General features: G+C 36.6%; 1 protein-coding gene across 6 annotated transcripts in view; it reads left to right on the forward strand.

Moving 5' to 3' along the window:
* CDK14 (cyclin dependent kinase 14) overlaps window positions 1-16,097 on the forward strand; it is a 329,577-nt gene that overhangs the window by 131,014 nt on the left and 182,466 nt on the right. For all 6 annotated transcript variants that reach the window (XR_014317025.1, XM_082754727.1, XM_082754726.1 and 3 more), the window contains one exon: window positions 6,674-6,768. Coding sequence is in view for 5 of the 6 variants with exons in the window: in XM_082754727.1 (XP_082610853.1) it covers window positions 6,674-6,768 (95 nt within the window). In the remaining variant the exon portion in view is untranslated. The remainder of the gene's footprint in view (window positions 1-6,673; window positions 6,769-16,097) is intronic.

Below are 16,097 nucleotides of genomic sequence, written 5' to 3' on the forward strand. Positions count from 1 at the left end.
ATATTTTGTAGTGCTTTTCTGAGCTTATTTGATCAGCCTTTCCAATGCATTGTTACAGGTCAATAGCCAAAGAGGTTTCATCACATTTGAGACTTGCCTATTGCTTAGGCGACTACAGCTGTAGTGAGAAGATCCTCTAAAGATGCCTCTGTTTTTACACATGCTCTTTTTCTGTATTTCTCGATTAAATAATATACAGCACTTTGAAGTAGGAGAGCAGCAAGTTGAAATTTCACAAATAAAATGTACTAGGATAAAAGTTCAGCCCACTCATGTGTCAGACTGAATTGCAGCCTGAGGAGGTAGATGCAGCTAATGTGATCCAAGCAGACCAAACTGTCTTTATTTTTTTTTTTACTTAATGAAAACTAGAAGAAGGGAATAAGGGACATTTGCTAAATCTGGCAGAGACTGTCATGAAGTTGGAATTGGCTATAAAGAAGGTAATTCACCTAAGCCTACATCATAACCAGTTGGAAAGGTTTGTTGCTTATGCTTTTGCTCTTCCTGTAGCTCACAGCTTCTTTTGAAATTTGTTAAGAAATTTCTTCCTAGAAATCCATCAAAGCAGGACTGTAATCTGTATGCCTTTATTGCATTGTGCTCACGTGGAAGCTGTCTAATTCTGTGCATTTATTGGTGTGCAGCTCTGAAATCAATTACTTGGGATTACAACTAATGATCACTTTGCAGAATGTATCCTGTGGTGAGTACATGGGTAGTCTGTGGTCAGTGTGGTCTTAGCTGGGATGTACGGTTTCAATGAATTGAATTTTGTCATGTCATGGTTGTAGGAAAATACATCTATTTGCTCTTAGTAAATTATCTCAGATGAGTGAACTTGAAAATAGCAAAGTGTAGATTTGGGGACTGCATTTCTGAGGAGGAAATTTCAGCACATTTATTTCTGCAAAACCAACAAAGACTGCCGAATTCCTGTCCTTGTACTATAATTTAAAGTAACTTTTTGCACACAAAAAGTCCCTCTGTGTGGGAAGCATAAGGGACATTATGCTTCTAGGCCAAATTTAAAAAAATAATACTGTAAAAGATGTGTAGATGGACACATAAGTTACTGGGAAGGGAAGCAAACTTCTATAGTTTGTGCAGTAAGGCACATTTGGGTATATTTGTTCTGAAGACTTGATGAGCAAAAAGCTACAAATGTTTTCTCACTAAAAATGTCTTTCCAGGAGAGCTCAGAATTAAGAGACTGAACCCAACTGTTTATGAGAAGAAGTTGGCACTCTGTCAGAGAACACCGTTGTGTCTGCAGAATATGACAAGCCACAGAGTTTTGCAGATATCTTGTTTGGCTCTGAAACACAACAATTTACTTGCTCTCACAAATTTGTATTATTGACTAGAACCTGCATGATATGGTGCCTCAGAAATTAAACAGGGCAGCAAAGATGCCACTGTTATGTAAACAATACTAGAGAGGTGCAAACTGCCATGATGTGCCGTCTTCAAGAGTAAAACTCTCCTAATGAGAAATGTCCCCCGAGAGTAATAATAAGGCTAGTGAGAAAGGATGAGCAGTGCGTGTAAGAAGTAGCATGGGAGCTGGACAAGATGGTGAGCACTGCTGCATGGTAGCCCCATAGGACACCACAAATACTGAGCAAAGCAAGCATTTTCATGGTTATAATTTGTGGAAGAATAGTGTGAGTATCACAGCCTTCTGATATAATAAGTAATGTGAGAGAGTATCAGCAGCATTTGTACATGAAGGTAAATATGAGCAGCATGAGAGTTGAGCTCTTCTGTTAATGTTGTGAAAAGTTTTAAGGCCACTGAAATACCAGACGATGTGGAAATATTGAGAGATTCTTTTACCTAGGTCTGCAGTGGAGACTTGCGATTTTTCACAGCGTGAGAACAAGATGATAGCCAGGAATTGCAAGAATGAATTAATTGTGCTAGGATAATCCAAATACCATAATTAACGCTCTAGCTCACCGTACTCCCCATGTCTGAAAGTACCATCTTTGTTAGTGTCACTGGTGAAATGTTCTTCTTCCTGCATGAGGCTTGGAAGTTGTTAGTAATAGCTACTTCTGTTGAATTTGGCATACAGCTTTGAAATGCTACATTATGGGCATGTTGGAATAGCAGTTTTCAAAGAGAGCTATGCTGATCCTTGCCTGCTCTCCAAACCTTCTACAGGTAAGTCAGGACTAATCTAAAAGCTGCAAAGTTTTGTTAATGGAGTGCCAGGCTTGAGCTGATGCTCTAACCCCTGTGGGGAGCGAAACACTGATTTACTGATGCTACTCAGGTTTTGGGTAAGAGTTGGCTGCTGTCCATCTGGATTGGCTTGCTTGTGGAGGGAGCATACTTTAGGAACCAGATCATCTGGGAACAGCAAAAAGCTCCTTGACCAACACAGGCAATAAGGCAGCGTGCCAGGAGTTCATAATAGATGAGAGCATCCCCTTGTTGGGAGGATAAATCAGTGATGGTTATTCAGGCAAATACAATGTGTTTCCTTTAGGTATGCAAATACAGTTATTAGCCCTTGATGGAGAAGTGCTGAGTGTTGGTACTTTTAGTGGCTCAGGTCATGAACTTCTGTACAAGTTTCAGAAACGATCATCTTGTATATCATTAATTATTGAAGTATGTTGCTAATTACTCTACCCTGTTCTTTATTGCCTGAATTTACTGTAAGAGAACATACAAAAATGTGTGACAGAAGAACCTGTCCATTCAAACTCATACAATGTTTTGTCCAAAGTGTTTTAAAAAAGCTTTTTTTGCATCATGTGCTACTGTGCTTCCTCAAAACTCTTTGGGGAAATGAATTAAAAATGTTGCCATCTGTTTATCTTACATTTAATACAGAGGGTAGAAAATGAATGCCAGCAGTATCAAAGTAGCATTATATAATTCTGTTTTTAAGAATATGAGCTAAGGATACAGAGAGTACTAGTATATTGTTCCCACGTGTGTGATTTGTAATGCTTCTCCACCCATGTTTTACTCTTTCTGTCTTAAAAGTAAACATCTTTGTGTGAAATCTGTGGGTGATAACCACTGGATTGAGCTGGCTTTCTGTGGGAGAATGTTTTGTTCCAGGAGTAACATCAGGCAGAGCAGCACCTGAATTCTCGTGAATCTCCAGTGGCAGCTGCACTGGTAGCTTCAAAGTTGAAGTCAGATTTGTCTCAGAGTGATGCCGATAGATACTCTGGACTGCTTTTCATTCTCTTCAATGTGACTTTCTGGGTTTGGTCTTTGAATTAGTGGAGTATATCCGAAGTTCTGTCCCCATCCAGCAAAAAGTTGCCCAATCAAGTATTGTATTAGACATTTGTTCTGAAGTAGGATGTTTCTGAAAAAAACACCAAAGCATCTTCAGTTGGTATTCCATTTTGTTTTTAAACTAATTCATGGAAAAAGAAACAGCTTTCTTATTTCAGACAGATTTCTTTCTTTTATTCTTTATTTCTTTTTTCCTTTTTTTAAGCAACAAGTCAGCATTTTCATGAAGACAGGTGATCATTCCAGTAGTAATCCTGATAGATGTGTACATGGAGATAATTCTGTTACTGCCACCAGGTACAATGGACTGACTTGTCACAATCGAAATTTACAATGAAATTGCTATTGCTATCATGTTGTAAATTAGTGCAATTACGATTTTGCTTTCTGTGCTGTATTATTTACTGTATTTTGATCGGACTAAGGGAGAAGTCAGGAATCCAAACCCGCAGGTGGTGTTCAGTAGTTCTTGTGGTATATAGCAGATACTGAATACTGAGGCTATAAAAGGAAAGAATTGGTTATTAGAGAAAATAAATAAGAGGCAAAATAGGGGGAGGGGACTGAATAGGAAAGAATATTTGCAAAGGCCTCAGGGTAGGCTGCTTTCAATGTACTGTTTAAGCTTTAATGACCCATATACAGATCTTAGTAACAGAGTAATGGCCAGCTAGAGGAATTAGAAGCCCGAGGTGATGGACTGAGCAGCAAAAGCTGACATAGGTCATAAATACTATTATGGTATGGTTTGACAGGCTCTGCTAAGACAGCTTTGTGTATAACAACCTATCTGCATGTAGGGTCATTTGATGACAAGACTTGAAGATAGAATTCGTAAAAGCTCAGTTACTGCAAGTGAACTCTGCTCAGGTTCCCCCCTGGTTAAAAGTCTTCATTTGTGATAGAGGGTTTCTTTTGGACTAATTGCTCTAATTATCTGTATCCATACCTCTTTCAGTAGCATTTTTTCACAGTTGTCATTAAAAAAATAATAATTCAAATCTCTCTGAGCTTTTGCTCCAAGAAAATCTCCAAATCCTAATGTGAGGATCATGTGAAAATTGCATGTCTTTTTTTCTGGGGGGTGGGAGGGGGAACTGGGAGCTTCTATTGTATTTGTGGAATGCTAATAATGACTAAGGATGTACTGATGAAGTGTTTAAAAATGACAATAATAATTGCAATAGGAAATTTACAGCTCAGTAGCAATATATTCAAAGCACAGGAAAGATTCCTTTGTGCTGAGCTGTGGAGTGCAACCCAAAGCAAACTCATCTGAAGCATTTCTGCTCACATCTTCAGCCAGGCTGAAGAGTTACCTTAATCCTGGTCATGGGCCTCGTCTGCAGGTTTGGAAATCTGTGATCAGGATATTGCTTTGAATCTGCTGCATACTTTTTTTTTTTTTTTTTCTTTCTTTCTTTCTTTCCCTTTGCTATCTACTTTCCGCCTACTGTAACCTCCCTTTGGATTTTTGCTTGTAGAGAAACACTGATCAAGTCAGATTTCTGTTGCCATTGTGTTGTTTCCTCAAGTGATATCAGCCTGTCAGATCTCTTAAAAAACATTATGAGATATGATATGTACTTACCCTAATTCAAAGCTAGATGACCCCTGGGGTTACCTCAGTCTGATGGAGCACCTTCAATAGGATAGCAAAGGGTAATTGTGTTGTGGAAGCTCCTTAACTTCCATTTTGCACATTAGTGGAGAGAGACACGCTGTCTTAGAGGTTGGGGGTGCCATTTGGTATTCATTATTTTCTTTGACAAAAGAAGAAGGGTGACAGAAGAAAGTTCCGTGTAATTCACTTCTGAAATATGCCACTCATTTGCATGTCTTTGTATCTATTATTTACTTTGCTGTTGTGAGTGATAGTCCTGCTCAGATATATGCAGGAGGTGACAAGCCATCAGTGGGGGGAATGACGTTGGTAACAGCACATGGCTTTTCAGCATATATTGCTGAAATATTCCATACTTGTGGAACATTAGTATGTTCCACATTATTAATTATTATTAATATTATATTAGCAATGTTATTATTAATATTATTATTAATTAGTATTAATATTAGTAATTATTATTAATATTAGTATGTTCCACATTGTTAATTAATTATTAATTAGCATTAACATTAAATATGCATTCTGATGCAAGAGAAATTTAGTGAAGGAGATCATCTAGAAATTCACCAGGTAAATCTTTGTCAGTCGGTTGAAAACATGAGCTGATGCTATTAAAGAAAAAAATATGTGCTGAGAAATCACCATTTACTTATTCTCGTGAGCTAACAGAAGTGATTCCATCAAACTATGTTTTGTTCTTATGAGAAAGGGAAATTACTGTTTAAAATTACATTCACAGGGTAGATTTAGAATTCGGTTAGAAGTCAGCTTTATTGTGTTAGGATGTTTTGAAAAAAGAAACACATGACTTTTATTTGAGACAAAAGCATGATATTTGAGTATAGAAGCAAACTTGGTGTTTGGTTGATCTGAAGTTAACGACTGATTCACCTAGAGGAGGCTGCTAAGGAAGACATCAGTAGCCGCAGCTCATTTTTGCCTCTAGGGGAGGCTGAGTTTAACCAGCAAGATCACAGAATCACAGAATCACAGAATTTTCTAGGTTGGAAGAGACCTCAAGGTCATCGAGTCCAACCTCTGACCTAACGCTAACAGTCCCCACTAAACCATTTCCCTAAGCTCTACATCTAAACGTCTTTTAAAGACCTCCAGGGATGGTGACTCCACCACTTCCCTGGGCAGCCTGTTCCAGTGCCTCACAACCCTTTCAGTGAAGAAGTTCTTCCTAACATCTAACCTAAAACTCCCCTGGCTCAACTTAAGCCCATTCCCCCTCGTCCTGTCACCAGGCACGTGGGAGAACAGGCCAACCCCCATCTCGCTACAGCCTCCCTTGAGGTACCTATAGAGAGCGATAAGGTCACCCCTGAGCCTCCTCTTCTCCAGGCTGAACAATCCCAGCTCCCTCAGCCGCTCCTCGTAGGACTTGTTCTCCAGGCCCCTCACCAGCTTTGTCGCCCTTCTCTGCACCCGCTCAAGCACCTCCATGTCCTTCTTATAGCGAGGGGCCCAAAACTGAACACAGTACTCGAGGTGCGGCCTCACCAGAGCTGAGTACAGGGGGATGATCACCTCCCTAGCCCTGCTGGTCACACCGTTCGATGGAGAAAAAAACACTGAATAGGAACACATGCTTTTCAAATGCACTGAATAGAAGCCCATATACGTAGAAGATGAAATACAACTCTTGGTTGTCAGGTTGTGAAACCCAGGTGTCAAATAATCATCCAAGTCACCAAAAAAAAAAAAAAAAAAAAAGCTAATTAATGTAAAACATTTTGATCCTTTTTAAGATAACATGTATGTCTTGCTTTACAGCTTCTCTTTTGAAAGGACTGAAACATGCAAACATTGTGCTGCTTCATGACATCATTCACACCAAGGAGACCTTGACACTTGTATTTGAATATGTGGTGAGTAAAGTAATTAATGTTCTGTGTATATTCCAGATTGCATTGAATTCTATGGAAAAGTTCACTTTACCATCAGTGATCTATGGATCAGACCAAAACAACCCTCTACTTTCTTTAGAAGTGTGGAAGCTATGTGAGATGATGCTTTATAATGGAGTGTGCTAATAGTAGAAGGCAGGCTGGACTAGACCTGGGTCAGAGCTAGAGAAGTGGCTGGTAGGACTCTGTAGGGACCTTCACATTGGTTCATTACTCTGCTTCCTAGGTACAGTTTGTTTATTAGAATATTTTCTTTACAGATGTGGTATGGACAATTTTAAAATAGGTGAGGATAACGTAGGTAAGAAGAAAAAAATAAAATTCTTAACAGGTAGATCCTTTATCAGAAGCATGTGACAAATTTAAATGGCTTTTGTTGTGACTGGCTTATGTGTGGTGTCTCTTTATAAGAAATGTAAGTAAAGAAAAAAGTCTGACATGCAATTCAGAATTTTTGGATAATTTTTTTTTTTTTTGCCATGACTCATTATTTTAACTACTAATTAAAACTTCAATTTACACAGTATACAGCATAATGATCTAATTGTGTTCAGAATATTACTTTGCAAAGTCTTGGGCTTGAACTCCTAATTAATCTTTTTAGTTTTCCTAAGACAAACATATGGTATTTATGTAGAAGTACTTCAGCATTTATCTGTGGAATTATGCAATAAAGTATCACAATCAACCTCGCAGTTTTCACAGATGGGTCCAAGAACATGTAATTTAAAAGAAACAAATGGCTTTAGAGAAGGTTGGCTTTTCAGTGTAATATCTGTTATTGTGTTGCAGTCAGTAAGGCTCCACATTTATCACACAGAATATCACACAGAATTTTCTAGGTTGGAAGAGACCTCAAGGTCATCGAGTCCAGCCTCCAAAAGCAGCCATTTATAAAGTACAGCAATTACTAGTTTGGTTTTTAAAGTAGGAAATATTCTATTTACTCTTAGCATGTCCCTGCTTCAGACAGATGGATTTTTTTTTTGAGTGTGTTTTTTGAGAGCACGCCTAAATTTTTACATGATAGTGCACAGAACTTCTTGTCTGGAGAATCCATTCAGCCTGTCTACTTACATAGAAATACTACATTTTAATAATATGAGTATTCAGTGACAGGAGCCTGCAGAGCAGTTGCATGCATTACATACATTTTACCTCAGGTACAGGGACATTATGCAAATCTAATTCTTTTTCTTAAAATAAGTGATTCCTCTGCCTCTAATTTATAAACTGAATTAGCATAGGAAAAGCTTTCATATCTAATTTTATTTAACAGTCAGTGTAGACTTATTTGCAGAACTTTATGTGAATACAATTTGCATTTCTTTTTATCTTTGACTGTATTAATTGCATTCATCAGAAGTCATTGAGAAATGAGAACATGTTACTCCTGAAAATAGATGTTTTTGCCTGTTATCATAATGCCAAATTTCTGGATTTTTTGTGCAGTAGTAATGTATATAAATGCTTAACTCCCAGCCATGTGTTATGTCATGTTGCCATCTTTCATCAACGTGGATGCACGCTGAACTTCTTTCAGCAGTTATTTCTTTTGAATTCACTTAGGTCTTTGTTTTTTAAACATAGCGCTTTTGGGATCAACCCTTCTGGTGCTACACCTTTTTTTTCCCGTCATGTATGGTAGAAATTTAAACTGTGGTAGGATCTTGTTTAATAACAGTTTCTAGCAACTGATTCAAGTAGTACTTTATTATTATGCTATTTTGGCTGGTGAGCAGTGTCTGGAAAATTAGTGTTCAGGAGGAAGGGGAAGGATGTTTTGTTCTCTCTAACCAGCCAAATCTTAATGACATCGTAGGTTACTCTATTCTTTGAGATGGCAGAGCTGCTTAAAAAAAGTCTGTTTTCATTGTTCTGTAATGTAAAGTTATGGGCTGATCAAAAAGGTAATGCTCTCTGATAATGTTTCATGCTTGAGAATGTTCTAAATTGTGTGCATGTTCTAATACATGTTCATGTACAGTTCTAATTGGATGATCACAATGATTTTTTTTTTTTTTTTTTTTTTGATCGGAGAGCTCTCAGGATGTTATATGAATATGAAGAGACAAAAAATAAGGCTGCCCTTCAAATCTACAAATTTTGGCTAGTTAAATAATCAATCTAGTTATGTAATTGATGTTATAGAGCTCTATGTCTGTAATGCCTTTTAAAACACCTGTACATGGCTTAGCTCAATAATATGAGTGATTTCTACCAAAATCAATAGAAATGCTCATGCAATTAAAATTACATAGTGGCGGGCATTTCTGAAGGACTGAGGCTGAACAAACCTGAAAGGACTTGAATTTGATTTACTTCACAAAGTTGCATCATGGAACAGTTAAACTATTGCCATTAATTACTATTGACCATTTCAATTGTAATCTTTTGATTGAGATGTCATAATTAAATTAGAGATGAACAGTTAGTTATCCAAGAGTTCTCAGCAAATGGAAAATTTGGGTAGATAGTTCGGTGACAGTTTCATTGGGAAATTAATACTGATGACACGTCTGAGGTTATCAGAGGTATTCAGTTTCAGCATTGACCCTGAAAGACTGGAATGAAATTTCATTTCATGTAGCACCTTTCATAACAAAGTGCATTACAGTAATAAGTTAAAAGCTTCAAGCAGAATATCCTATGAAAGGAAACATGGCAGTGATGAAATTTTCTGGGTACCTCAAATTAGATTTCATTTTTTTTAATATGGAAGTCTGTTAGACAAGTAAACATGACAGAACTTTCTAACTTTAACCTTGGTAGTGACCCAAAGCAAGAAAAGACGGTCTTTAAAAATCTGTGTGACAGTTGAAGTGCAGGAGAATTTCATTCTCCACATTGTAAACATTTTAGTATTGAATAGAAAGCTATACATTTTTGTGGAAGAAAAGAAAGGGGGCTTGCTCCTTTTGAATGAAAGAACTTAATTGAAAATAGGCTGGTATATACAGTGGACCATATATTTTTTTGTATGCTTTGATAACTCTTAAGTCAGCTATATGGGATTATTGTTGGTCATTCAAGTGTACTGAAAAGGAAGATGGAACTCTAATTTTGTCACTGGATGACTGAGAGCCATTGCTTATTACCTGAGGAGTTGTGAGGATGAGTAGTTCAAAACTGAAAGATTGATATAGTCTTTCATGTATGAATGCTAGAGAAAATGTTTTTTTTTTTTTTTTGTGTAATTGTACCAGTACTAAATTGTACTAAACAGGGCCTGAAAACAAAAGACTAAATTTTGACAAGTTTTGCATATGGTAATGGCTTCCAAATGAAAAAGATCAGTTCAGCTTCACAGTGCTATGGAAGTGTTCACGTAAGTTTACGTAAAGTTTATTGCTCCTCCTCTCCAAGCTCTGGTTAGGCATTACTGTATGTCACCTGGTGGATATGCCAGGTGTGGATATGTCGCTGATGTGCCAACCTTGCCAAAGGAAATTATGAATTTTACAGGTGAGATCTCAGACATTTTAACAGTCATCTTTAAAGAAGATGTGTTCACATCTGTTTCTTTTAAAATTGTCATTAGCTGCTATCATTTGTTTCTTCATTTTTTTAATTATCATGTAAAAGGAAGACAATTGTATTTGTAAACACTCAATTCCTGAATGGCAATCCTAACCAATACATATTACAACTGACTCGTTAGAATGATAATGAGGTTTTTAGTGTTATGTATAATTACATCAGTATATTATTTTAAAGAAAAGAACTGGTAACTTGTCCTATTCCTGGCATGCAAAAGTGAGCTTGTGTAGCAATACGTTATATTATGCTTTCAATATTTATGAACTAGATTTGAAACAAGAACAGACACATTTATAATTGGAAGTATGAGTAATGAATAATATTATTTCTGCCTCAACAGTACCAAAAAAAAAAAAAACAAACACGCAGAACAACAAAAAAAGCAAACCAGACTAATCTAATAGTATAATTTAAAACCAAGCATTTTCAATTACCTTGCCTATTTTAATCCTTGTGTATGTTTTTCCCTCTTAAAAATTACTTTTTATTAAAGAAGAAAACCTAATTCTCCTTGCTTGATTACAGCAACTAAAATAACTTGTTATAAGTTGGCGTAATAAAGTGAAAAAAAAATAGCAGCTGCAAGTTTCTTATTTTCATGCTGGTTGGAAATTCACATGTATATTATTTTGTGGAATTAAGAGTTGCAGAGCTGAAGATCCAAAACATGAGATTTTGAGCTCAACACTGAACATATTAGAAAAGTACTGTGCAACAGTACTTTAGCTAATGATCAACACTCATTAGCTAAAAGGATCAAAATCTTTTTTCACTGAAAATTTTATTTTTTTTAACATTGATGATGATTTGGATCAAACTGTATTATTGGTCTCCTGTTTATTTTATTAGAGAAAATGTATAGAAACTAAAGGTCGGATAGAATTGGTGGTATGCGAAAATAAACAGTGTTGTTTAAAATGGAAGAGAGAGCATGGAAAACCCATAGAGTCCCAGAGATGCTTTACTTTTGTCTGAGTTCACTTATTTTGGTGTGACTGAAATAATGGGGCCATTTTCTTCCCTGTTGCTGTGCTTGTCAAACCAGGGGTGGCTGGGAGGACACCCTGCTTGCAGTCCTCTTCCTTTGTCTACCTCTGGGAAGGAGGTAGTTTTTGAGGGCTCTCAGGCACAGGAACAATGAAAAAAGTGGTTTCCATGTGCCTTGATCAAAGAAGGAGCTATTCTCCTGTTGTTGTAACCCCTGCCTCATGTACCTGGGTTTGCCACAAGTTGCCCTACTAAAATTGCAGTCAAAAAGGCAATGGAAAAAGGCTGAGAGGGAGCAGAGAGAAAGGAAAACCTGTACTATTAAGAACAGGCATTAAGGGAATACTTCTCCTGGGAAACCCCTATTTTTCAAGTATTAATGAGCAGATTGGAGGTGGGAGCTGCTAATGTCCAAGTATAGGGTGGAGATGCAAAGTCAGCTTCAGGAGGCAGGGATTCAGAAGGGATTTCAGAAGGAAATTGCTTGGTGCTTTGGTGAGAGGTAAAGCCTGTGCCAGATGCTGGAATCAGCAGGAAAGAAGGAATCAAAAAATGTATTTTTAAAGCTCATCAGCTCCTGCTAGGTGAAGAAGGCCTAGTGAGAGATCTGCACAGGCCTAGTGGGAGGAGGATTTCAAACTCAGTTGTGTCATTGTCCTGACTTTGAAGGTCTCACAAAGTATGTGTGGACTTTGTATGAAGAGTACATACTTATGAGTACATACTTATGAGTACATACTTATGAATAGATAAGATTAATCAAGACTATCAGTCCAACAGAGTGTGAGGCTGTGTGTCAATTGTTTGTACAATTTACTAATGTTTCTTAGAAACTTACCAAATATTGTTTAGTTTGGCACTGTGCTTTCTCCATCATTTAATAATTAACATCTATTATTTATTCTCCTTTTAATTAAGTATCAATAAATGTATTCAATGTAGAGTTTTCTTTTTAAAAAAATAATAATTAAAAAAAAATCAAAGCATAAAAAATATCCAAAGATGAGCAGGCAGATGAAACACTAGAAAACAAGTACAATATTCTATGTACTGAGACATCTCCATTAGTGTTTTCTAAGTTAGAGATGAAAATTTAGAGCATCATTATAGTCCATCAAAACCACACTCACACATGGCAAGATGCATATGCTGGTGCTAATGCTCTACTCAACACAGATAAGGCCACCAGCTAAAATGGTATATTTGTACAAACAAGGAAAATATAAATCAACTGGGAAGCTGAGGGGGAAAAATAACAGGAAAGAGCAACCATCCAGAATAAATGACTTTTTTTCCTTCTGAGGAAAAGTCAGACAAAGTAAGGCTGTTTATAATGGAGGGGGTGGGGGGAGGGAAATGATATGGTTGCACACCGTTAAATAGATCATAGAGAAAGAATTGACCTATTTATTTTCATGTCAATAATAAAGAGAATAAAAGGTCCCTTCCAACCTGAGCCATTCTAAAAAAGAAAAGGACCTGAAATTACAGTGAGGAAGAGTGAGATTAAACTATTAACCTCTTTAATGTTAAGTATAATAAAGCACTGAAGATAGTACTATGTAGTGATGATTTCTCTACTACTAGCATTCTTTAAGAACATCTTAGAAAATAACCAGCAGAATGAAGCCATTTACAGTAGATTTTGATTGAGGCAATTTGTTGTTTTTTGTTTGTTTGTTTGCTTTTGAGATCCTTTAAATTTGTATTTTTCTGTATTCTTTATTTTCATCACTTAAATATGTCTACTCATAGTCTTTCAGGGAAATGCATACATTTCTAAGAAAAAATACATTTCTTCAGAAAAACTGAAGAAAAAATATTTGGTGAATATTTGCTTATTTCCATAGCTTAAACAAAAGTAAAAAAAAAAAAAAAAAAAAAAAAAAAAAAGTCTATTTTTAGAATTTTGGGTTAATTGGTTACTTCTATGTTATAGACTTCTGCTCAGCTCTACAAAAAGTAATATTCTGGCTGCATCCCACACATTCCTCATCTTTTAATTTCAGTAATAAACTGGCATTGTCCAATTCCCTCTGAGGTAAAATCTGACAGTGTCTCAACTCTTACCAGAGACTGTCCAATCTAATTACACTTTTTTCTCTGTCTCTTTAATAATGTGGGTTGTAGCTGCACTTTAATTTCTCTTACAGTGAGGTGGTCTGATTCACGTGGTGCAGACTGGGGGGAAAAACAAAAACAAAACAAAACAAAAAAAACTGTCTGGAAAGTGACGGTTGCCATAACTTTAAATCTTAAAAATTGATTTCTCTTCCTGAGCTAACAGTATACATCTTCATACTTTTTTTTTTTTTTTTTTTTTTTTTAATTCAGATTGATAGAAAATACATCTAAGAAAATTTTAAATGGAAACATTTAAAATTTAAATGGGGTAAGCAATTCTGGCAAAATAATTATAAAATAATTTCCTGGGACTCAAGAATCAGGCTTGAGTAATAAACAAAAAGTCAACAATTGAAAGTAAAAACAGGCCTAATTGTTTCTTCTTGTTTTACTGCTATGAGTAAAGAGGGTATTATCCATAGAAACATCATTTTTTCTTTTGCATGCCTTAGTCTGAACTGCAAATTTTCCTATATAATTTTTATTAATTTTTTTTCTGTGATCACGTAAAGACAGTTGGGACTAGGAGGCATGGCAGAAAATAAGACACATTAACCAATGTAGAGAGAGTTCTGCCTTAGATACTGAAGTGTTTAATTAAAGTGTTTGGACTGCTTTTTTCCTGCCCTGAAGATAGCAGTGTCTTTGCAGCACAGCACACGAGAATGGAAAAGACTCCTGAGGCAGCGTAGCTTGTGCCGTCCAGGGCTAGTATTGAGACCATACCAGTGTGGATACTTTACACGCTGTGTCTGTGTGTGGCTTGGCAGTCTCTCTGCTGTGTGTTTGCAGTCAATTTATGTGATCCTGGACTGACTTCTGTCCCCACCAGCTTAGGGGTACCTGCCATATTCTAAGTACATGTAGAAACTTGATGTAACTTGCAAAGTGATTTTTATTTTTTCATTTTTGTATATATGGATTTAGTAGCTATAAGGGTTATAGGTCAGTTTTGTGAAAACCTAATGATTTAGCAAATTAAAGAAAAAATGCACATATAGATATGTGTATGCATATGTATTACAAGTTGTTCATCCCATAAAAATTGTCCGAACCTGTTGACCTCAGGGACTGTAAGTCCATAATGGTTTACACAAGCTGCTAGATTTTGATCATACTAAACAAATTCCCATGTGTTTTTGAGATGTGATTTTTTTTTTTTTGTTAAGTTAGTCATGCTCAATTAATAGTGTTTACTGTCCCTTTAACATGATTTATGTAGAAAGCAGAGTTGATACAATTGTTAAGGTGGCTAGAGAATAAGGAAGAGGACAAAGATACATCTGTAGAAAACTGGATTTTGCTGAAGACCTTGCAGTTTGCTCACCAGCACTTTGCACAGTGCTATATCCTACCTATCTGACTCTCAGACCAGGTTGTTTTCTGTACAATGAAAGAACTTTGTGCAGAGACTTTGTATGAGTAAATATACACTGTCTAACACCACCCCCAAATAAGAAAACTGTGCATTCCCTTTTCTCTCAGGATTTTCAGGTAGGTTTGTATTATATATCACGTACTCCCCCATCTCACAACCTCCTTTTCTGTATAGTATTGTTCATGTGTTTTGAAGTGTATTTGTCTTGTTGACAGTGTGTGAGAGATCCAAGTCACCAGAAACATCTGTTAGCGGAATTGTTTTCATTAAAGGTGTCTTTTTTTTTTTTTTTTTCTTGAATCCCCAGTATATATCTTTCCCCTGCTGCTCAGCCCAGCTGCTGCTGTTGCCTTCTGCTGATTTTCTGAAAGTTGCTCAAAGATGGCTTGCAGAGAGTATTTTTTGTTAGCAAGGCTAACACTTTGTGTTCTCAGATGGGGAAAGACTGAATTGTAGGAAGTCATAGAAATGCTTGAAAATGAAGGTCGGTGACACTTTTGAAAACACCAAAAGCATTGAACTGTTGTGCAGTAATCTGCAGACTGCTTTGGCTAGAGGATACATTCAATTTAAATAGAATTAACTTCTCTTTGTTCTCCTGTCACTTCAAATATTACCGCTGCCTGTGCTTTTATTGGTAAATTGTATTATCAGTTTAAGAATTTGTTGGTGACAAAAGGGACAGTATTTTCGTCAGTAAAACTGCTAGGGCATAAATAATGTGTGCTCTCCTTTTCACAGAGAAGAATGGCTTGCAACAGTCTTGCTGCCTGAGTGAAACAATACAATCTGTCTGCTGCATGATGTCATTGCCAGAAGCCAAATAGTGTAGTTTTTGTTTTAATGGCAGGGTCTTTTCACATTGCTGGTTTTACATGATGGGAATGTGGTTGGAAATGCTTCCTGTTCCGTTCACAAGCCCCGGGCTCTCCATGCATTTCAGCTTCAAAAATGACAGCTGAAACCAATTAGGCAGAATTATGGGACAGCGAAGTCACATGTAGATTTATCATCACTGAGGATGAGGAGGGAAAGGGAATGTATTGCATGGGAAGTAGAAATGGCTAATTTAATTAGAAGAGAATGATGGTCACATTATTATGGGAAAGGGCTGGCGAAGTAGAGCTTATTTCATGTCATTGGCCATGCCTTTAAAAGGAGATGTCTTTCTCTTTGTCTGAAAATATTTTATGTTGGCTAGTAGAGTCTCTGATTTCTGAACAAGATAGTTGAACAAATTTGACATTCAAGCATAGAGCAT

Source organism: Aythya marila (genome assembly GCF_965140915.1).
Source record: "Aythya marila genome assembly, chromosome: 2".
In the NCBI taxonomy this organism is placed as follows: Eukaryota; Metazoa; Chordata; class Aves; order Anseriformes; family Anatidae; genus Aythya; species Aythya marila.